The sequence below is a fragment of the Blennius ocellaris genome (genome assembly GCF_963422515.1).
Source record: "Blennius ocellaris genome assembly, chromosome: 22".
Classification (NCBI taxonomy): Eukaryota; Metazoa; Chordata; class Actinopteri; order Blenniiformes; family Blenniidae; genus Blennius; species Blennius ocellaris.
The window spans coordinates 3,130,475-3,154,027 of NC_137671.1; the positions used below are offsets into that span (position 1 = coordinate 3,130,475).

General features: G+C 42.4%; 2 protein-coding genes across 2 annotated transcripts in view; both read left to right on the forward strand.

The window, feature by feature from the left end:
• Nucleotides 1–1,041: 1,041 nt before the first annotated feature.
• On the forward strand, nucleotides 1,042–3,463 carry spi2 (Spi-2 proto-oncogene; the record flags this gene model as incomplete). The annotated part of the gene is given in 5 exon segments (XM_080518549.1): nucleotides 1,042–1,149; nucleotides 1,356–1,428; nucleotides 1,431–1,440; nucleotides 1,535–1,593; nucleotides 3,150–3,463. Coding segments are annotated over 5 exon segments (564 nt in total).
• A 4,995-nt stretch (nucleotides 3,464–8,458) lies between these two features.
• mybpc1 (myosin binding protein C1) overlaps nucleotides 8,459–23,553 on the forward strand; it is a 32,554-nt gene continuing 17,459 nt past the window's right edge. Inside the window, exons 1-11 of the mRNA XM_080518085.1 lie at nucleotides 8,459–8,734; nucleotides 14,947–14,973; nucleotides 16,229–16,300; nucleotides 17,625–17,834; nucleotides 18,916–18,963; nucleotides 19,906–19,947; nucleotides 21,274–21,315; nucleotides 22,055–22,165; nucleotides 22,320–22,468; nucleotides 22,840–22,957; nucleotides 23,056–23,107. Of these exons, the coding sequence (XP_080374211.1) occupies nucleotides 8,713–8,734; nucleotides 14,947–14,973; nucleotides 16,229–16,300; nucleotides 17,625–17,834; nucleotides 18,916–18,963; nucleotides 19,906–19,947; nucleotides 21,274–21,315; nucleotides 22,055–22,165; nucleotides 22,320–22,468; nucleotides 22,840–22,957; nucleotides 23,056–23,107 (893 nt within the window). The 5' untranslated portion in view covers nucleotides 8,459–8,712. The remainder of the gene's footprint in view (nucleotides 8,735–14,946; nucleotides 14,974–16,228; nucleotides 16,301–17,624; nucleotides 17,835–18,915; nucleotides 18,964–19,905; nucleotides 19,948–21,273; nucleotides 21,316–22,054; nucleotides 22,166–22,319; nucleotides 22,469–22,839; nucleotides 22,958–23,055; nucleotides 23,108–23,553) is intronic.

Genomic DNA, 23,553 nt, shown 5'->3' on the forward strand with positions numbered 1-23,553 from the left:
TTGAAAAAAAAAGAAGAAAAAAAGCCTGAATCTATTTTGTATATGAAAAATGTGTCAGTTTTAAAAGATGTTTTCAGGAAACGTCTGTTATTTTTGATATTGTAGAACACATCACATGTGCCTTTAACAAAAACAAATGTGTTTATCACTGTAAAATACTTTGTAAATAAAACTGAAGTCAAATAAAAATCTTCCTGAACCAAAAAGAATCATAAGACTCATGTTGCTTTGTTTTAGAAGGCTTTAGTTTATTATTATTATTATTATTAGGACCTTATTGGGACTTGCTTGTTTTTTTCTCCTCTCCTTTCCTCCTGTTTTTACCATCTTTTTTTCCATTGAAAATCAAACTCTTGTTTGTGAGATGAATAAAGGGATCATTCATTCATTCATTCATTCATTCATTCATTATTAGACTGTCATCTTCCATAAAGCGCAAAAAAATCCTGCAACATCTCTGAAATGAACTACTTATTAATATTTCAAAGAAATGTAAGAAGAAATTCATATCATTTCCATTGACAGCAACTCGATAAAAGAAATTCAAGAAAGAAAGAAAGATTGTAAATCGATTTTTTTTTTTTAACAAACTATATCACTGGCTAAATCAATTTTTAGGAAACATATTTGGATCATGCACAAGCGAACACAAATTCTCATTATCGCTTCATATTTGATCAGGAGTTCTGCTCAGAAGAAAAGGCCATTAAATAAAGTTGTAATGCAAGTCCCTTTATACCCTCTCTGTAATGTCAAAGTTTGTATTAAATGGTTTAAAGTATTTATTTCAAATGTGAGGAGAAAACTGTCACATTTATCCAGACTTAAATAAAACAACGTCAATGAACACACAGGTGTATCCCGCTGTGTTGAAAGATTCTGGTGCTGTCTGTGTGAAATATTACAACGGGCACCCCAAAAAAAAAAAAAAAAATGAAATTATGACACTTCCTGTGAGGAAAAATATGTCTGCGAGTGTGTTTTTCCTGCCGTGGGCAGACGCTGCCTCCAGGTCAGGCCTTATCAGGCTCAGCGGGGAGGATGTGGTCAGTGCTGCTGGAGCTGGTGTCGGGGGCTCCGCGGGATGGGATGGGGGGGTCATTGTTTCTGGGAGAACGTTTGGCGTTAGAAAGCCAGCTGCTGTGGGTGGTGGGTGGTGGTGGAGGGGGGGTGGGGGGGGCAGGAAGGGGGTATAATAAGAGTCAGTTGAGTGAAACGTACCCAAACTTCAAGGATTGTTCTCAACTGCGATGGTAAAGCGCCGACTCGACACTTCAGAATAGAGCATTTGAAGAGGAAGAAATAAAGCTGGAGTCTCATTGGAGGCTGATTTTTTAACGACGCTTCTCTGTCAGACTTCTTTCCAGGACTCTCAGTCTGATTTGGAGGTGATCCTGGAGTTCTTGGAGGAATACTACAGACAAAACTCTGCAGAAAATGGTAAGGGGGGGGGTTTAAAATAAAAAGAAAGAAGGGAATTCACTTGTTTTTATTTACATTAAGTTAATTATTTTTTTCATTTTGTATTTCCCAGTGAACAGGGCGTGCTGGCCTGCAGGCGTGATGGCGGATGCAACCTGCCAGACGTGCTCAGTGATCTATGAGCCACCTGTAAACAAACTATGCTAATCTTCAGAACGTGATAGCGGTGGCTGTCTTATTTGGTCATAAATCTATAGTGTTTCTTTTTGAAACACAATATCTGGCCGTTGACACTTATTTTGCAACAACACAGAACCAAGTGGCATAAAAATGTGCCATAAAAATGTCTGTGCAAATTACAGATGTTTAAAAGTGTGATTTTTATTTGTTTCCTTTGCTTCCTAACAGAATTTAAGATACACTTGCATCCCAGGTTGAATCTCACATTACTGTAATCAAGTTGAATTTCAGAATCCACTGTTCTATTTTATTACTGAGCACATCCACAATTATTCCAACATTTTATCTCTATTTTGTAAAATACAGAATAGTCCTGCTTTATATCAAAATCATTGCATGAAATTAATTGCCACAGTCGAGCTTTCCTGCAAGTAAAATTGCATGAAATACCTGTTGTTCACAGATTAAAACTTGCACAACTGTGGAAACGACTGTTTTTTCAGAGAAGTAACTGTAATCAACGTTAAGTATCTTGCACAAGTATCTTGTGATGAAGCTTCAGCTTTAAAACCACTTTACTGATGAGATAAATATCAGGAAACTATTAAATGGAAGTATTACAGTAAATCAAATATGCTTCATCTACTTACTTTTGAGATATGATTACAGTTTGTGTGCGTGAGAATTTTTGAGATGTGGGTGTTTATACTAAACTGTATATAATCGTACATATATGCACATTGGTAAATATGCAAGAGTTATAATCAACAAAGATCAAATTTAAATCAGTTTAATAGACTTACATCCTGGTAATTGCATTATTTTGATTATATTTATCATCAATGATAATCTGCATTTAACAATAGCTCAAGTTTTTCCCAGTTTCTTTTCAGTTATATCTCTTGTATTGGTTTTCCCCCCACCTATGTTATTGTGAAAGTACTTGGTATTCATACAACACTTGATGAATAAAGGTATTATTATTATAGTCTGATGAAAGGTTGATCTGTTTAATCTGATCTCCTGCGGTGGATTTTCTGTCATTTTCTCCCACCATTTCCTCCTTTAAAGGACGTGAAGCCTGCAGTGCAGCCGGCGCCGGCAGCAGACTGCGATCCAGGCTTCAGGTTTCACAACACAACAGCAACATTGTGTGAGTCGGTATCAAGCACACCATCAAGCAAGCACTCGTCCAGGCCAGCGGGGAGAGGTGAGTTCTGCTTTTTTTTTTTTTTTCACTCATTAGACACTGTTATAGTCCCTGTTGTTTTTAGCCTGGGGGAAACAATACTAAGAGTGCAAATAAGAGACCTTCCCCTTACTGTCAAAAACACAATGGAGGTGTGCACGGCTCGGTTCAATTGCAGATTTTACATATCTCTCAGATAACCGCAGTGTTGACAGCTTGAGCCTTCCACTAAATGGTCTCCCACCTCCAAAGACATTTTCCGGGAATGGCCGGTAATTGAGGAAATGATTAACTGTAACCTGGGAGCAGCTGCTGCCGAGTTCCATCCCGGCTGAGGTCAGTGTTTCTTGTGCGCCAGGGTCAGGGAGGAAGGTGCGCCTCTTCCACTTCCTGTTCGAGATGCTGGAGGACCCCAGCATGGCGCACTGCGTGTCCTGGGTGCCGGCGGCCGCGGGCGTCTTCCGCTTCTCCTCCAGCAACAAGGACCAGGTGGCGGCGCTGTGGGGCCTGAGGAAGGGCAACAAGAGGCCCATGACCTACCAGAAGATGTCGCGGGCCCTGAGGAACTACGCCCGGTCCGGAGAGATCTTCAAAGTGAAGAGGAAGCTGACCTACCAGTTCAGCAGAGACACTCTGGTGTCCCTGCAGGGGCACCAGCACACCCAACGCTAAATACACTGACCTCATACTTCTTATAGTTTATTGTGTTTTTGTCCAGTTTTTTTAATTTTTAGATTTTGTCTGTTTATTTCTCCGTCTCCCTCTGAGGGATCAAATGAAAGGATGTATTCTGTTTTCACAAAACATTTTTAAGATATTCAACAGTAAATGTCACAGCTCCGAAGCCATAACATTGAATTTCAAAAGGAAATAGTGTCAGTTACCAAATCTATTGTTTTGAATCATTCTGACACTGTTATGCATATATTAAAAATATGCATCATTCTGTTAATGCAAGAGTTTTTATTCTGATTTCACACAACAAACTATATGTATGAGGTGCATCTCTCTATAGCTCTACCTCTTTCTCTCTCCCTCTCTCCCTCCCTGCCTCTCTATTCCTTTACCTCGCCACCTCTTTACAAAATCACCACTAATATGAAAACTAAAAAGAAGCAACATTTATTAGATATCTCATTTGGGAAATAGTTGCTGTTCTTACATGCATGGACATTATAAATATGGATCTTCCTGTTAATCCATGGGTTTTTATTCTGTCACATATTTGAAAGTTCCATTATAGTCTTGGTAGAGTGGTACAGTATAGGGCTTTTTCCAACTCGTGTCACATTCATTTTTCAGTCAATATATTATAGTGATAAGATGTCTCAAAATCCTCCATGAGATGTTTTGCTGCTATTCAAGGTTAAAATTCTCACCTCTACATGTCATCCGCCTGTATATATTGTGTTCTCTGTTAAAACCTGATTAATAAAGGTCTTGTTTCATTCATAAATTATTTAATCTGTACAGTGTCTATGTGGAGCTTCAGACTGAGGCTAACAAACTACTTTTAATGTGATGTTACGATTTGAAAAGACGATTCATCCCACATGAGGACATCCAGTCATTGCGGCCGTTTCACATTGCATAAAAATATTGGCGAATAATAAATATCACATTGTTGATATCACAAAAAAATGTAGACAATAATTTCCAATTAAAAAAACAAACTTTTGATGTTAAAACGTGTTTGTTTTGGTTGGACCAGAAGCATCACGGGACTGTTTTCAGATATCTTCTGAAATTATTTGATTAAAAAAAGTTTACTTAGTTTACTAAGTGGTACTGAACTAATTTTGCACTTTCAAATTAAAGTGCAATCGCTCCCAGAGGGGACCATATAACCATATAACCTGCTCAACATGTGCACTTGTTTCTCTTGCTGGTTGAGAGTGTCTGCTGTTAAAAACCAGAAGGGGTCAGTGTCGCCCTTCTCGGGACTTCCGGGTCACTCTGCACTCTACCTCAGGGGTGAACCACGTCTGAGGTTCACCACCTTCCAGCTGTTATGAACAATAATGCATGAGAGCCAAAAGGGGCAATGTGGTGGAAAATACCTGACCTTGATCATGGTTGTATGACTGTTGTACGAATGAATTTAATGAGACTTATAAGGTGTGTCCATGTGTGTGTGTTTCCTTTTCATTCCAAATGGCTACATTCATTTAAGCTATGCATTTTATTTGCACGCTCTCCAAATACCTGGGGGAAAAAAGAGAGAGTAAGCCTCTGTGGGTTCATCTGAAGCTGCCAAGTTTGTTGCAAGATGCTTCATTCTCTGAACGACAGCACTGGTAAGTAGCAGGTTTATGACGACTGCGTGCAGATTAAACATCAGTCAAGAGCTTAGAAAGCAAATCTGATCTGTTACTCAAGGCTGCTAATGCACCACAGTCCTGTGAATGCGTTTGCAGACTGTATCTGGAGACTCAGTCGTTAAAAATGCATTTCCTGTGCAGCTTTTGCCTCAGTTTTCAAAGATGTTCCACCTCTCACCACTTAATCCTTTGAATGAGAGCACATCAAGAAAACATGGACAATCAATAATTTGTGATTTAAAAATACAAAGGCGAGGACAAAAGCCTACACGTCGACTCCATAATGAGGGGAAATAGAGCTGAAATCAACATATGAACTGCAGAGTGACCAATTTATTCTAGATGCAACATCACATCTGCCAGGTGAAGTCTGAGAAAAAGCACTGATATAACGACAAGCCAAGGCTAGAAATACAGTCCAGACTCCGCAAAAACCTTCAAATAGGAGAACTCGGTGAAGAAGAAACTGCAGGACATTCAGGACAAGCGGCTGAAGAATCTATCTGATAAGACAGGATGTCCTCACCAAAGGTCCTACAGCAGGGGCGTCAAACAGAAGTATGGGTGAAACTGCTATGAACACAAGCTACCCAATAGTTATCAGAGGGATTTTTTTGGAGGCATTTCACTCGTTTTTCCACCAGGAAGTATCATTAAATTCGTCTTTGTTGAAATTGAAACAATTGTTTTGCTTTTGTGAATTTATGCTCTGCGCCACAACAAACAAAAAAAAACTTTAAAGGTTATTATATCATTATTTGTTCCTCAGTTGGACCCTCTTGATATGAAATTGGAGTATGCGGTCCCTACAAGCTGATTTAAAGTCGGTTATAACAGTTTGCAGAATAGAGAGACGACAAACTTTCACGTACAATGATTAACATGAGAAATAAAAAAGCTCAAGGACACTTAACAGAATTAATCATCTCAGTGATCACTTACCAACGTTAAAAACAGAGTGACGCTTCATGAACTTGTCAATTTATTACATAATGTTTCAAACTATTTTTACGGAGTCAGCAGACTTTCCTGCCATCCAGTGTTTGGCTCAGACGGAGCTCAACATTTCTTTTCTTTTTTTTCCCCCCTTTCTGTATGTGGAAAATAAAGATTCAAAGCTATTGCCAACACCCATTAAAGCCTCTGTCAGTGCTCCTTGCAAAGAGCTTTGCACAACACCTGCCGGGGCAACACTAAATGGTTTTGCGCTCTTTGTAGCGCACCCACATGATGCTTCGCTAAGCCCAGCATTTACTGCTGGAGCCCACTCCTGGTTATAAATGGGCCGAGCTGATCTGTGGGCGTCTCTTACCAAGAAAGGCCACAAATCGAACTGCGAAAACAGTCGTTTGAGGCCGCGCTCCGTCATTCATTAGAAACTTCCCAATCACCCGGGGACAGCACCCCCCCTTTTTTTTTTTTTTTTGCTTTCGCAATCGGCGGTCTAAATCCGGAGCGATGGCGACGCTCCTGGTGGACCGCGATTGTCTGAGCAATGGTGGTAAATTTCTCGCTGGAGGATATAAGCCACATTCCTGCTCCCAGACAATGTCCCAGAAATAGAGCCGCCTCGGCTGCCCCGCTGGGTCGTCTGAGGAATTATTGCCGCGCGTTTTCAGTGCACTTCCATAATGAGATCATCAGCCAGTGTTTATGATATTGGTTCGGAGACGGGGCTGTGGCCCCGTCCACCGGGTGCGTTGGTTAAACAAACAAAGAAAAAGCACCAGGGCACGCCGCTGCTCGTAAATCCGTCAGCTTTCGGCAGTTTGTTTAATCTTCACGACCTCACCGGGACACTGCACCTGATTTATCGCGCTAAAAAGATTAATTAGGACCAAAGCGTCCACTTCGGTTGTGTAATTCACAACGAAACCCTCTTTTCATGTCAGATACACATGTCAAATGTCAAGGTTTATGACAGGCTTTCTAAGTATAGGCCATATAACCACCTCCCTGGCATCTCCCCAGTATTTATTTGCCAGGTCGGAAAGCCTGCTGTTCTTGGACAACATTCCCGCTGGATTAAACTGATATCTGGCATCTGGCACCGAGTCCCCCTGCTTGTCATCTCAAACCTTTTCTTTTGTGATAAATCTCACAGATTCCCCCGGATGTGGTGTTTATCATGTGAGCATTGTTGGAGAGGATTACATCAGCCTGGGACCTGTGACCATGACGGCACCTTTCCCTTTTATATCCCTCCTCCTGACCCCGACCGGAGAGATCTTAAAGAAACAATGGGCTGAACATTGTTCCCTAAAGCACACACAGCGAGAAGAAAAAAAGGCGTTACATTTGCACCGAATCTGGACTTTTGGTTAATACTTCAGCATCAGTACACTGGGCGACAAGCTCCTTTCATTACAGTGAACGTGGGCTCTGTAGTTTATTTTTGGTCAATCAAATTTACATTAATCTGCAGCTTAAAATACTTAGTAGTGCATAATATCTGCAGCTGAAAATAGTCTACAGCAAACATAGTATTTATTTGTGTTTTACTCCAGTAATTAGCTCAAATCTGCAGCACGAAAATCATTCATTTGCCTTTTATTGAAGCTTTACTCAAGGTAATGCAACGTTTTAAAGTTCAGGGACAATTTAAAGATGCCATTAAATGTCCGTTTATGGTAATTGAATACAGAATTTGATTGAGCTGTGTGGTAAACATTCTGATAAGTGTACAAAAATCTTTTTTAACTGGGGACACGAGTGTTTGACCACCTAAACAAACCACCAGCTGATGTCACATCACATCAAATGTTGAAATAAGCTCATCTTTTCAACTTTTTTCAAAGATCTTAAAGTAAATTTATAGTCCAGCCATTTGAATATTAAACATAGCTACACAACACATACAGAAATCTTTATATTCACAAAGACACCCTACAGTAATCAATTGCCACAAATCAATCTCAAGTGGCATAAACTATGAAGAGTTTAAAAAATACATCAACGTGTTGAATGACGGCTCGACGATCGGCCCAAGAAACAAGGGGACATGCTTCTTTTCTACTTTGTGGTTATCACAGCATCTCAACATCTCAATTTACATTTGATCATTTGATTTGGTCTTTTAATGGGCAACGTGAACTGATATGCTAAGAAAAGTCTTGTGCGTTTGACATGTTGACATGGCGAGTCGGCCTGATATCAAAACAAAAGCACTCACACTGAGCGACAGCCAGTGTGTGTGTGTGTGTGTGTGTGTGTGTGTGTGTGTGTGTGTGTGTGTGTGTGTGTGCGTAGTGATGCTCCAGTAGGTGTAAGCCAGCCACAGAGAGGAGGAGCATGCTACCTCTCTATATAAGGCCCAGCAGCCAGTCCCCCCTGGATCCGTCACTGGTCCTCCTCTCCTCCCCCACTGAGACTTCCACACCCGCGTCCTCTTCATCTCCCATCCCTCTGGGTTCCAGGAGTCCCAGAGGTTGTTTTTTTTTTTTTTTTTTTTTTTAAAACACAGATTTTGATTTAAATATCCTCTCCTACCAGCCATACCATCGTCTACCCATCCCTCCTGGACTGTGTCGGGCCTCAGAGTTTTCCCGTGAACGTTTCTACCTGCATCTTTTGACTGTTTTCTTGGGACGCAGCTCAAACATGCCAGAGCCAACAAAGAAAGGTAAGACTGTTGAAAGGATGTTGCAAGTGGGGAAAAACATTAAAACACACACACACACACACACACAAAAGGTCCCAAAACACGTGTTGTAGATGATGTATTTTGCTCATTTAAGGCCTAAACTTGCTGTAGTGAGTTGAAAAGACGTTTGGTGTTGTATTGAAGGGGATTGCTGGGAGCTCCATCACTCCATGGCTCTGCCGGCCAGCTCCTTCATAAGGGGTCCCTCAAAGTGACTTTGACCGGTGGTGTTGTGTCGCCGATGCACGTTTCTGCCGTGCATGGTTTGTAAAGAGAAGATTTGTGCTTCAAAGAACGAACGCTATTCTTGCTCGGCCCGGGTTGATCTGGTCTGAGCAGGGCAGATGTGAGGATGAACCTCGGAGGAGGAACGTGGACGAGGCCAGATGTGAGCAAAAGGTGACGCAATTTGGAAAAGTGGAAGTCATGTGAGGGCAAATAACATCCTTGGTTGTAGTGCTGGTGAGTGATGGGGGAGAGAGGAGGGGGGGAGGAGGGGGGGGGGGGGTGGGTAGGCAACTTGTACCCACCTGTTGGTGGTGATCGTTCAAGTCCATACTGAACCGCAGCATCCGAACCATCCCCTGTCCTGCCCTCATGCCAACTCCAACTGCCCCCAGCAGCATAACGTCACTCATCTGCACAGTCGTGTCCATCAACATTCCCTTTTAATCTTCCTGTGTCTGTCATTACAATATGGTATTACGCCCACCCTCTCCATTAGCTCAGTTCTTTAGGGGGTCTGCCGTCCACCCAGACATGCCCATGTAGAGGAAATGGAACATTTTGTTTAGCCTTTGGAAGCCCCCCCCCCCACCCCACCCCCCCCCAGTGATGAGAGCTGATACCAGTCTCTAATAAACCCATCATCCTCCAGAGACCCATCGGTTTCTCTGACACATTCAAAACAATGTATTCATAGGCATGAGCACATTTTGCAACAGAAGTGGCATTAATAAAGATAGATCGCCTCTTCAAAGTCATAATTCTGTTTATTTTTCTGCCTCGAATTCAGTAATGACAAGATCATTTTGCACTCAGTGGAGTTTGGACCTTTATCTATCTTTTGGCCTCCAAACAATTTCCAGTTATCATACATCTTACAATATTTAGTCATAATAATTACACATAAAGCAGAAAGATCATCTTTTTTTGACATTCACATTTTGGGTTTACGCAATGCGTTTGCTGAAATTTAAGATGTTTGACTTTTTTCTATCTTCAATGCAGTAAAAATAACATTTTAGTCATCCGGAGTACATATTTCTGTAGATTGAAGCCCATTTAGTCGCAGAAATGACATCAAATAACACATCTGTCTGCATTTCAAAGTTGTTTTCTTAGCTAAATTACCGCTGTTGTCGTTCCTTTCCAATGGAAAGAAATATACTGTATATTTTATTGCTAAACTGATTTGGCTTGTAAAGTTGTGTTTTGGAGTATTTCCCTGCTGCAAAATTTTTAAAAAGAGGTTAAATTATCATTTCCTTCAAGATTCTTGATCTCTCAAATGTTTGGCAGCTGGAACAAACAAGCTGGACGCTAAAAACCTTCAGCAACGTCTGGAATTTCTTTTCATAGATTCCAGCAGATTATAATTCTAAAAATTACATAAAATTTTGGACGCAATAGTTTTTTGCAGCCAGAATCGTGTTTTGGGTTGTTGTTTTTCCTTTAACCACATCAAAATGTAAGAATTAGAAATGATAAATGTAAAGATTTTTGACCCTCTCATATATGTTGATTCCATCTTATTGTGCCTTTTTGTCTTTCTGTACTGAAATCTAAATTATAAGGACAATGAATTCATGTAAAAAGATCTTTTGACCTTATTCTGCCCTTTTAAAGGTGATATGACATCTGTGAAAATGAAAGAATGATCATAGATCACGTTTTGCCAGAGAAATGACCAAATACAGAGAAATCGCTTCGGTACGTTCAAAAACTCTGCTCTTCTTGATGTAATTCGAAATTTAACAAATAATCAAGTGTGTAGAGACTTTTGAAACTTCTTGGTGTCGGCGTCAATAAACAAACAAGCTGCACGATTTAAATGGCAGTTGCACATTTTGCCTTAGAAATGACATAGAAGGGAGCTGGACGTGACCACGTTCTGTGTTTCATAGTAAACATGATATTTTCCCTCTTTTAACGCCTTTGTAAATTGCTGTAAAACCCATATCGTTCCGGGTTCCGCACTTTGCTCCGTTTGGGTCACCTGTGGTCGGGAATGTTTTTGTTTTCCGAGGTGAAGTGACGTGACGGTCAGATGGATCTAATGTAAAGTTGGATCGTCATAAACATCCCTGATCCCCCTCAGAGACAAAAGCCGTGGCGAAATAGAGGCAGCGGATTCCTGTCTGTTACAAACACGCCCCAGAAATAGCCGCCCGGCGCGGAGCGGCAGATAAATACGGGCGGAAAAGTATTGTTCTTTAAATGAGTCCCAACAGCTGAGGAGGAGGAGGAGGAGGAGGAGGAGGAGGCTTGAGCTGTTGTTTGAGGCAGCCCTCGCTTTCAGGCCTTTAAAAAGTCCAAACCAGAGATGATGGACTGGCTGAGTCCTCCGTGGATCTCCAGGGACCGGGATTCTTGCCCCGGGAATAGTTCAGAATGAGGACACTTTTAATCCCCATCCCTTGTTCTTTGCCATGTCCTCCCCTCCTCCTCCTCCTCCTCCTCGTCTCCCTCCTCCTCACACACAGAGACACACACGTCTGTCTCGTCTCGTTAACAGACGGATCAGTCAGGAGGTCGGGCACCTCCACGTTAAATCTCCCGCCCCGCGTCCAGAGGTCTTCCAGAACCATCTTCACTGTGACAGAGTTTAGAGTTTCAGTGGCTGTGAAGACATTTGTCCTCACCTCGTGATATTTACTGTCTCCGAGGTCCATCGCCCTTCGCGGGGCTCTGTCCTCTGACATCGTTGCATTGTGCTACTTAATACCGCCTCGGTAAATCACGGCCCTGGCGAAAACGCGGGGGGCAACGGCGCCGTCAGCGCCTCGTTGCCTCGGCTTGCATCGCCTCACACACACACACACACACGCCTCAAGCGTCGTCGTTCTTATTAAGCCGCGCTGAAACGCGGCCAACGTCAGCGCGGAGCCCACCAGGAGAGCAAGAAGCGGCGGTCTGAGCTCAGATTTACTCCGGCGATAAAGGTCTGCGATTGGAAAAAACGAAGCTTGCTGGCAGGCTCTGGCGTGAGCCCTTCTGTCTGCGCGCCAGCAGCGCCAACAGCTGAAAATACCTGCAGCGCCGTCAGCTGCACTGGGAGTCGTTGGAGGTAAAACAAAACCTTTCTCCACTCTCATTATCTCAGCGGCGATGAGGCGGAGGCCGAGCGGGGCTCATTCCCTTTGGGGGGGGGGGGGCCTTGATGTGACCCTGCAGGATTGTGGCCCGGTGGCCAGCGTCGCATTGTTTTGAAGTGAGGTGGAGGCAGCGCGGCTATATTTTGATGAGGAAGGCCGGCCGGGGTAGCGTTACAAACACAGAGGGGATGTCAGGAGCCGAGAGGCAGCGGAGGCAAAATGCAAATTAAAAATGGTGCCAGGTCCGGGGTCACGCATGGAAGAAAAGGTGTAATATTCATAGAGGGATGTATTGAAGCAGCCAGCGCTCAGAGACGCTTCAAGAAGGAAATAAATATCATACGAGATAGTAAGAAAAAGATAGAAAATGCCAACTGTTGTATCAAACGATTCAAATTAAAGGCACACACTTGTTCTTCATATATTCATCAATTTTTAGAACAAAATACAGAATGTGGTTTTTTTTAATCGTCATTAAATTTATATTTTCTAAAATAGTTAATTTATAAATCTTCTAAATCACCAAGAATCTTGAGGAAATTGCATCAATCCAGTATTTTTGCTATTTCATTTTCGAATATCCCCATTTGGCGAATGGAAGGATCTGGCAGTGTTGAGAGGAAAGCCACAAATTTCTGACATAAAGTTGACAAAAAAATAAAAAGAATTGCGTTTTCAGCCGCAATGTGGAGATCATAATCAAAACAGTTTGTCCAAATTGTACAAATTCTAGGCAGCAATGGTAAAAGTAATGTTTGTAAATATCATCCTAATGTGGAATCCTTGTCAAAATGTTGTATGTTACTTCTTAAATGATGACTTATTTGTTTTCTAATTGCATGTACAAAAGTATTTGGTTGTTACTGGTCTGATCTTATTAAACGAGTTTGGTCTGGTCTGACACATTGAAATAATCTATGTTGGAAATGGAAATAGTGACTGGGAACCAATCAACACAGGAAGCCTTTGGCCGCGTTGTGCTTTGTGCTTCTGGGGCCGTTCTTGTACTTTGTGCTCTGGTGAAATGATTGGAGAGGTTTCAGCATGCGGGGGTGAATTGTGAGGATGTTGCAAACACTTTGTTGTACGTTACTTGTTCATATATTCAGGAGTTGGAGTCGAGTTTATTTTTTGGGGTTTTTTTTTTAACTTGCAAACTTACTTGTGTAGCAGCATAGTGACATTCAAAGAGGCTCCAATAGGCCATTCACATACTTAAATGCCTTTTCCCCTCCCTGGACTGATGAAACCCACTTACTAACTTTTTGAAAACGCACCGACTCGGTCGTTTTTATCATTTGTTTGGTTTTTTTTAATAAATAATACGTGTAATAATATACAGGATATTATTGGGTGCATTCATCCAGCTGGAAAGCGGAATAGTTTGCAGCCGGGAAGTTCCCACCTCACATGATGGGCTTAAATAAGCAACATGGCCGCCTCCGGCAGCGTCGGATTCTTGCCGCTGCTGTCCGGACTTCATGCACATTTTCTGCACAGATATGACTTTGTCTGCTTCTCTCTGTTAAGCTCTGTAGTAACACACAGCAAGTCTGTGTCACTGCGGCGGTGCGAGGGAGTATCTTTATCTACGCACACATGAAAATAACTGATTCGTGTTCAGAGGGAGTTCATCTCTCAACTTTCACAGAAAGCGTTTACAAGATGAGTGACATCAAATCCACTTGCGGGAACTGAAAATGTCCTTTCAAGCAAAATGAACGCTATCGATATCTACAACTAAAACACTATTTCAAGAAGGAGATTGGGATTGACAGAGATCAAGGAATAGTGGAGATATTCCAGAAAGCTTATGAAGGGGAAAAGTGTGGAGTGATCTCAGCTTTATACCAAAACCTGGTGTGGAAAAGGGACAATTCCTCTCTATATATTAAAGAAAAATGGGAAAGAGAGCTAAATGAACAAATAACAGAAGAGGAATGGTTTGTTATGTGTAAATCACAGTCCACGGCCACCAGCTCCGGGGTTTGGCGGGAATTTAGTTGGAAAAATACTGTTAGCTTTTTCATAACTCCAAAAAATAAGGACAAAAGTGGTGTCAGCACAACAACCATGTTGGAGACTGTGTGGACACGTTGATGCAGATCACACACATATATTCTGGTCCTGTCACAAACTACAGGTGTATTGGGAACAAATATGGCAGAGTTTACAAAAAGTAATAGGATATCAGTTCCCCAAAACTTGTAAGATGCTGTATTTGGGAAACATAACTCATAATGTGATACAAAGAGAAGACGTATATCTGTTTAAGATATTACTAACAGCAAGCAAGAACTGCCGACCCGGGAGCGCTGGTTACGGGTTGTTGAGGAAATATTTGTAATGGAGAGACTCACTCACAAACTAAGATTACAGGAGTCTCAATTTGAAGCAAAGTGGGAAAAATGGAGTGATTTCAGGAGGACAGAAGAGGACAGAAGAGGACAGAAGAGGACACCGCCACCACTGGACAATAGAGATTCTGGTTGATGAAAGATGGATAGATTTTGTATATTTGTTTTGCCCTGACACTGTAACTGTGAAAACTGAAAAATTTCAATAAATAAATAAATAAAGATGGTTGCTTTTGTTCATCCAGTTTTGTTCATCCAGTCACATTTCAGACAAAGCTGTTCGTTTGAGTCGATATCAATAAAAGCCAAACGGAAGATGTCATGGTGACCTCCTTCATAATCCGTTACATCTACACCGTGCCTGATCACAAATAAGCCACAGCAAAGGTGCTGGGCTACACAAGGATATCGAGAAGAACGGGTCAAACTGAAACAGCAGATGTGGTCGAATGTGCCGATTGTGTTACTTGTCGTCATGCGTCACTGATGGCCATGTGTTGTGTTTGTCTTTCTGCAGATGAGACGCCAAATGGGCAGCCAGAAGGTGAGTGCACATCTAATCCCCTCGTCACCTCGTAGTCTGGCAGATAATGTGTTACACAAGAGACGAACAGCAACCAGCAGCGACACGAAAACACTCAAACCACACGGGCACAATGAGACGAGAAACCAATTCCTGCCAAGGCGACGCTAAAAACCCCCCCCCGGTTGAAGCAGCGACCCTCATTTGCACCGTGACGACAGAACTGGCAGCAGCAGACCTGCAGCGGTGTGAAATGTGCGGCAAAATAGTCGGCGGCGTGGACGAGCTGCCGTGGCTTCGAAGTCCGAGCCGTCAGCGTCTCTGACATTCCTCTGGCCGGCCGGCTGATCCTCCTCTGTTGATTCAGCTGACGCCCTCGCCGACCCATGTGAGCGAGATGCTGGCATGCCAGTGGCTTTATGCCGGCGCGGAGGTTTTTGACCTTGGAGCTGCAGCATCTTGAGGCTCAACCGTTTTTAGGGTCCGACTAAAAATATTCCTGGGGAAAAGCTCAGATGAATCATTTCTTGCACCGGCTCATGATTTTCAGTGTCGCATGACAAGTGTGACGGGTAATAATACTTTATTTATCCCAGAGGTCTTTTTTTTTTTTTTTCAGAATAGAAATATTCAAATATTTTATTAAACCAATGGAAGCCGCTGCCACGTGTAAAGCGCTCTTATCCAGCCACTGGGATCAGTGTCGTCAACGTCACAGTTGAAGGACAACCACCCTACCAATCAAGCCACAGTCCCTCTAAAAAACATTTTTAATCACTGGAAACTTAACAAACTAATCACTCGACATCAATCATTACATCACTTCTATTTCTCAGAAAAGCGCCACCACTTCGTTAAAAGAATGCCAAATACCACCATGAATCACAGGAATCAGAACACTGCAGAGGTTGACAAAATAAGAATTTTGTGTGTGTTTTTTTTTCAATGGAAGTCATGATAAATAGCTTCAAGCCTCTATTGAACTTGCCACATTTCCCATTTTGTATGGAGTTGCACAGTCTTTTTTTTTTTTTTTACAAAAAAATGTTTTTGTTTATCATGTGTTTCAAAGTGAGAATGGTTTGGGAGAGAGATGATGTATTGTGAAGAAGGTGGGTGGATATAGTTGTGTTGTTCTATGTCCGTTTGTGTTGGGTTGTGTGTGTGACTCAGAGAGAAAGAGAGAGAGAGAGAGAGAGAAGCACTGCAGATGCTGAAGCTTTGTGCTTATTAAAAGCAGCTGTTCCATCCACCACTATATTTGTCACATGCTCAGAAAGTGTTGCTCCAGAAAGTAATGGTGCCCTACCCCTACCTGAGATTTCCCTGGAGGTTTCTCCACCCCCAGGTGGGTAACCTCGACACTCCCCCCCAGAATGTCTCACTCTTTTTTGCACCACACTCACATCACGTGTTCGTTTGACGTGTGCCGTCACCGTTTTGTGCACTTAATTCACTCTGTGAGGCCTGACTCTGCACTTTTCTGGTGAAGGTATGATTGCTCGACTCTTGGAATGTTTACGCTGAAGGTTTACCGAGGTCAGCCGCGGTATTACACTCAACTGTGCACAAATCCACAGGACCGGACTGCTCGACGTGCACTTGCCTTGAAACACGGTGCAGTTACTAACTCATGCCGTGGCTGCTCATGTATTTGTGTGACGGTGTGACATATTGAGTCGTCAAACGGGAGGCAAATAAAGAGATTATAGAAGCTGGGTTTCACTGACAAGCTCTCCAAATGTATTTTGTATGGACAATCGGATCACAATCAGTGAATCCCTGCCTCTTTAATCATTTAATAGTATAGATATGAAATGACCACAATGTTGTCTTTTTTGGTTTTATTTTACTTCTTGCATTTGGATTCATTGTACTTGAATGGCCAAATGTACAACTTAGACACTAAAGTTTTTCAAATCAGCAGTCCAAGCCTCACTGACCCATTCTCATAGTGTTTAAGCCTTGGTCTCCATCGTGCATTTTGAAATATATCACATCTTAGTGATGAATAAGCACTTTCCCTTGTCAATAATCGAACTGGAGTCAAAGTACGGCTTGGTGCAAATTGTTTGAAAATTTTTTTTTGCAGAGGTACAGTTCATTTAATGAGTTGTTAGATCGTGATTCTGTCCTCCTATTACGTAATTACTGTTGGGCGTAAGCACAGACTAAATGGATCACACTCTGCATGCTCAGAGTGATAAAAATCACTCTTTCCCCGACTTTCGACCTTCAACTACTTTCCATAACCTTAAAAAAATATCTCTGCACGTGACCTTGCCACACTTGACCAACACTCCAAGTTGCAATATAGTAATGGAGTTGATTACTCACAGTACAGACTTCTGAACGTAGATTCTGATGTTTTGAGGAGGATGACAACAGTGTAAGCCAACAGTCAATGGAGGCACCATTCAGGAAAGAACAGATGCATTTTACAGAGAGGAAACCAATTACTGAGGAAGGCGAAACTATTTGCACCAGCTGTACAATAATGCACCAAATCCAGTGTTGTTTTTAACTTTCTGCCTCAGTTGCTATTCATCAGCATCACGTCCGTCTGGTCATCACGTATCTATACCCTCCTCATTTGATCAAGCATTGTGAGGCGCCCGGTGTCTGTGCTCAATGCTTGCTTGCTCCAGCTTGGCGCTTTGTCTGCTGTACAGAGGCTACAAAGAATGAGCCCGTAGAGACTGACAGGACCGACCCAGATCCCACAAAGCCCGAGCCATTAGAGGCCGCGGTGGCTCAGGAGCCGGGTCCCGTCAAGAACGGCTCGGACCAGCCACTGCCAGGTGGGGTTGAGGTGAAAGAGAGCGCAGAGTCTGCGAACTCTGCCGTAAAGGAAGCCGGCCCTGGCTCCCCCTCACCCGCTGGTAAGTATCCTTCAAATCTGATTCGGGCCCATCTTCTATTAGTAAAGCTGCACTTTCTACCCCTCCAGCTACTGAATCCTGCCCCGAATGCAGAGCTAGTCATGTTCTGCGTTTTAATTGCTCAGCAGCATGGCAAACACTGGCTTTTTTCTTTTCTTTTTTTTTTTTTTTAAGTCTTTCATTACCTAAAACCAAGTTTTTGTTTTTCTCAGTAGAAAGTTAATAGATGACTTTTACCTTTCTGTACAGAATGCTACGGACTCCTAACTGCTGAGTCATGCATTTTTTTAATCATCGTTTGCTTTTTTTCATACAGTCATTTTAATCGCATGCTGGATTAAAATAGAAATGAAAGACACATGCTTGCACCTAAGAGTTCAATCATGCCGTATTTGACTCTTAAGATGCAAGGAAAATAAAAGTCAGATTGAAATACTGATTCAGTCCAGAAACAAGCTACGATCCGTCTGCAAGGTGAGTCGCTCAAGTCAAACAACAAAAAACAAGAATGCAAACCCATTTTTTGCATTCAGTGCCGACTGGTTTTCTTTGATCAGCTTTGCTTCGGCCATAACAACTTATTTTGAGCTCAGTTGTCAAAGAGCAGAGAGGATCTTGTGAACCGGCTGCTGTTTTCCGAGGCTCGTCAGTTTTTTTAAATTTTTTTGCCTGGTCATGAGCTTCAAGGCTGAATTTTTACATGATGCACCTTGTTTGTATGTGCACTGTGGTGCTTGGGGCACTTGTGCTTTTTTTTTTTTTTTTTTTTTTTTGTCTCTGCAGGCTGAGAGCCTTGCAGCAATGGGTGCAATGCCTCGATCAGCTGCAAATGTCATACCTCACATTGTTTGATGTCATAGACAAACAATGAGGATTTTTTTTTTTTTTTTTGGAAGGCACAGGGAAAGTAATTAGTCCATGATTTCCAAAAGCTGCATGCCATGATCCATTCAAGGTCTTTTCCCGCATGTGGTCAGACCGCCTCGATGGTCGTCTGTGTCTTCTTAGCCTGCCAGTGATGGACTTGAAGTTATTTTTTTTTGATAAGTGGGTCTATTTGTCAATGACACCTTTATTCCAGATGATGATAAAGCTGGAGCTACTACTCCGTCTCCAACTCCTCAAGCAGGTTGGTACCCATAACAACACTTACCACTTCATTCTAATTTATTCTTTTCACGCCCAGTGAGGATGAAACCAAATAACTGAACTCAAGACACTGTCATGGGAGCAATGAGACTCACTGTCAGCTGGTTGTATTTTGGGATGGAGCAAGTTTCACTGCTTCCCTACCCAGTAGGGACTTGCCAGTGTGTAATGTTCAAGTCGATGGCTTGTGCTTTTTTAGTCTTGTTCAGTAACAAGAAAAAGCTCACGCACGGTCACCTCAACATTTACAGATATCGTCAAATCTGTAAGTGTAATGCATACATGGGGGCAGATGTGTGATATCAACCTGAAAAATACCACAGTCTGACATGCACATCAAGCTTTATTTCTTTATTAAAGATAAAGAGAGATGTGGGCATGACTTCTCACGTACACATTTGAATAAATCCATGTATGTTTAATGTGAATCTGTACAAAAAGTAAGAATATTTGTGGTACAGGGTTTATTCATTCTAACAACGCTTCTTGGCAATAGCTGAGACCATTGGAAACCTGTGAAGTCTGTTGTTTCTGTTTATAAGAACAGTTTCCCCAAGAACAGGCAGCTCCAGCGGCCTCGATTATAACGCGTTAGTCGAGATGTCAGCGACACGTGACGATTGTGTTTAAGTTAAAAGGGTATGGCTATGTCATCCCAGGACAGAACGCTTCATCCAAAAACACCTTCCACATAAAATTGACTAAATGAGGCACCCAGTCCTCTATATATATGTAAATGTTCATCTTAGACTATATGAACAAGCAATAATTGATCAGTTTAGAGGAAAACCCACTGATTTAATGGAAAATGTGGAGCCATTTAATGAGGGAAATTTACCAAATGCGTATAATATCGATCAAAACTTCAACGCAACCGAGCTCATCCTGATTATTTTAACTATAACTGTGCTTTTTTCCACAGAGGAAGCCAATTCAACCAAGAAACTCTCAGTTGATCTTCCTAGTAAGACCCTTGTGTTAAATCTTAGCACCAGCCTTTGGTCTTCTGCCCGAGCTGGGGCCTCATTTATAAATGTTGCTTACCCCCAAAACGGGTCCTGAAAGATGTGTACGCCACTTCCCATGCAAAACTTGTGATTAAAAAAAAAAAAAAGATGGTCGATGTGTGTACCGGAATGTCAACTTTGAATCTTGCGCATGCGCGTTTTGGACATGGGGGAAACTGATGCTGACGGTGAGGTGGAGAAATGAAGCCAGATTCATCTCGTACATTTAATGTCTTCAAATATCAGACTTATTGATCCACGTAATCATAAACAGCCAAGCTGCAGTGGTATAGATGTTTCTTTAGTGGAACATTACTGCTGAATCAGCAGAACTACGTTCATGTGACAAACTTTCATCTTCGAATGATAGAGAGCGGTGGATAGAACTGAATGTTCATCAATTGTGACAAGGTGTGTAACAACCAGTCTAGTTTCAGAGTAAGCGTATACTCGATGCTGGAGACAGACGACCTCCACGTCACCTCCGCCTCCAACTTTCAAGCGACTGAGGATAAAACACAAAGTCCACTGAGCCTTTTGACAAGTCCCTGTTCAAATATTTAATTCATTTAATAAACAGATAAAACTCAACTTTATCTGTCTGCTGTGTCTCCACCAAAATGTCTCCTTCCCTCTCAGACACACTGGACAGAGACTCTCACGCTATTTACAGCGGTGAAGATGTGATGCTGATTACTTGTTTTTTGTTTTTATTTTATTAGTAATTCCAACACCGTGACACCAAATCATATCATTTTCCTCACCTCCAACTCCTCCGTGATTATTTCTCTCTCTGTAAAATCGTTTTCTTCGTCATTTTTGTCAGGATTTTGCGTTAGATGCCGGCGATCAACAGGCTGAATGAGATGCAAACATATTGCACGCCATTTTCAGCTTTTGGCCGCACGTACATTTTTAGTAGGACTCCTACGCAAGGTTTTATAAATGAGGCCCCTGGTAGTTTATATCAGAATATCTGAATGTTGGAAACGTGTTGGAGACACATTTACTTCTAGTTGAACTGAATTTACTCACTAACACATTAATAGGCATTTGTCAGTGGACTCAGGTTGCTGAACCCTTTTAATGTGAACCATCCTAATGTGTTTCTTGTTAAATGTAAAGATTTTTGTTTCCATCAAAATTCCTCAGGTTACCTACCGTTTGTGAGCCCTTAACTGCCTGTTGTTTTGTTATTTTATAAGTGTGTTTGTGTGTTCAGTGGACTTTACAGTACTATTTTACACAATATGCTGTAAATCTCTCTCCCTGTCTTTGTTTAGATGATAGCGTCCCTGTGCGAGCCATGGGGAGAAAAGACTCAGGTAATAAAGTGGTAGTTCAAGAAAAAAAATAAACCCCAACTCTTTAATTTTCCATCCGTACATGCACTCCAGGAGGAATTTGAGCCTGGTTATGGTGTGCAACATGAAAAGGATTGTTTTCTGGCAAAGTTTACCACAACTCCTCCTCCCTGTCCTCCCACAAAGGACATTTCAGAAAATGCAATCTTTTTCATTTGCAACAAGATAGAAGGTTAAAAATGGCAGCTCATGTTTTCACAGGCAAGGGTTTGTCAATGGTGACTGTGTGTAAAACATTAACCCAGACATCCATCAGATCCGGACTAACTGTCCGCAGTGTGAGGCATCAATAAGACGTCTGGTACCGAATAGAAGATGACAACATCTGCAAAAGGAAGCGTCCACAGTGAAAACTGCTTCACATCTTCAGGAAATAGTCCCTCTTTGGGTTTTTCGTGAATGCAATTTCGACCCCGCTCAATCAATGTTCACATCGTGTCTTTCATGCTTTCCATGTTGCAAAAAGCTGAGACTGTGCTGCTGTGTGAGGCGTGAGTGTTGGAAGTGAGGAAACGTGTCTAAACTGTGCGTCTTTTAGTCGTTCTGTCCGTGTTTGTGACTCCGGTAAACGTGCGGTTTTCAGATGAGAAGTGAAAGGTGGGTGTCAGAACTCCTCTCGGTTTAGGGTTTATTTCTTTCCTACGTTGCGGGCGGACTGCAGCAGCTCTGGTTCAAGTCTTTCTCCGTCCCGACTGACTAGTGTGGTCTCTCGGAGAGGGTCAGGCCCCGGAGGACCTGGACAAGCCCATCGACACCCCGCCACGGTCCACCCTGATGATCGAGAGTCCCCAAAGTGGAACTGTTCCAGTGGGTGAGTTGAAGAGGAGCGCGTATGCGTCAAACATCATAGTTAGAACACGAAATAATGTCGACCTGAACACAGGCATTTCCATCATTTTTGCCATTTTCTCGTTTGTCTCGCTGGGACTTTCATGTGTTAAAAATATCCATTTTTATTTCTAAAGGTGGAGACATCACCTTCATCGCCAAGGTCGAGGCCAAAGACCTTCTCCGCAAACCCACCGTCAAGTGGTTCAAGGGGAAATGGATGGACCTGGCCAGCAAGACAGGAAAGCACCTGCAGCTCAAAGAGACTTTCGACCGAGCCACTAAGGTACCGTCCTTCAGCAGCCAGCCGCAACGCTGTGGGGAAAACCCACTGGAAACATTTAATCTGAGTATTTGTCCAACAAGGAAGACGTTATTCCAGTAAATGTGCTCATCGTCCCACAAAACTCCGTGAAGGAAGAGATCCGGCCACCTCACTGCCACAGCGCCACTGTGAAAACACCCGTTTTGAAAGCTGCACAAACCGTCCATCCTCTGAAGCGATGGACATTTTCCAAAAGCGCACTTTCAAATATATGACTCGATATTGTAAAGCACTGATTTATAAAATCATCTTAAAATGTTGCATCCGTCTCCAGTCCCAATGAGGTAAACAAAGGATTTTACTCGAAACGTGGTGTTTGGCACTTTTAACAGATTCACACGTTTGAGATGCTCATCATCAAGGCCAAAGACAACTACGCTGGGAATTACCGGTGCGAGGTCACCTACAAAGACAAGTTCGACAGCTGCTCCTTCGACCTGGAGGTTCAAGGTTTGTCTCAATGACGGAGCGCTTCATATTCAAACTTCCAGTGCAGAAATGACGGCACCATTAATACCTTTATGCTGTGTGTTGTTACTGTTTCACAGAATCTGGACAGGGCTCACAGAATATTGATATTCGATCTGCATTCAAAAGAAGGTAAAAAAAAATAAAGAAATAAAAGCTCAAAGCAACGACAAGATGTTAACTAGAACTGAGGTATACGTTTAGAGATGACAGGACTGTTGATTAATTACCGATACTCATGAAATTCCTCGAGAAATGTGAGAAAAAGAACATGTGCAGCCCCATGAGGCACAACAATGAGCATTTCTTCTTCGAGCAATATTACTGAATGATATACGTGTGACAAGACGGTTGGGAAGATGTCATTAACCTTCCTACAAGGTAATTACAAATCAACCAGTCGAGTCGATGTGTAATTTTAAGGCCAACTCTTGCACTTTGAAATCTCCCTCCAAACAATGTGTCTGGACCGCAACGCAAAGCATCCCGGTCCCATTGCGTCGTCGCAATGCTGCAAGCGTTCCCTCAACGTTGCAGGAACATTGCGGCAATGGTGCCTGGGATCGCTCTCGATGGTT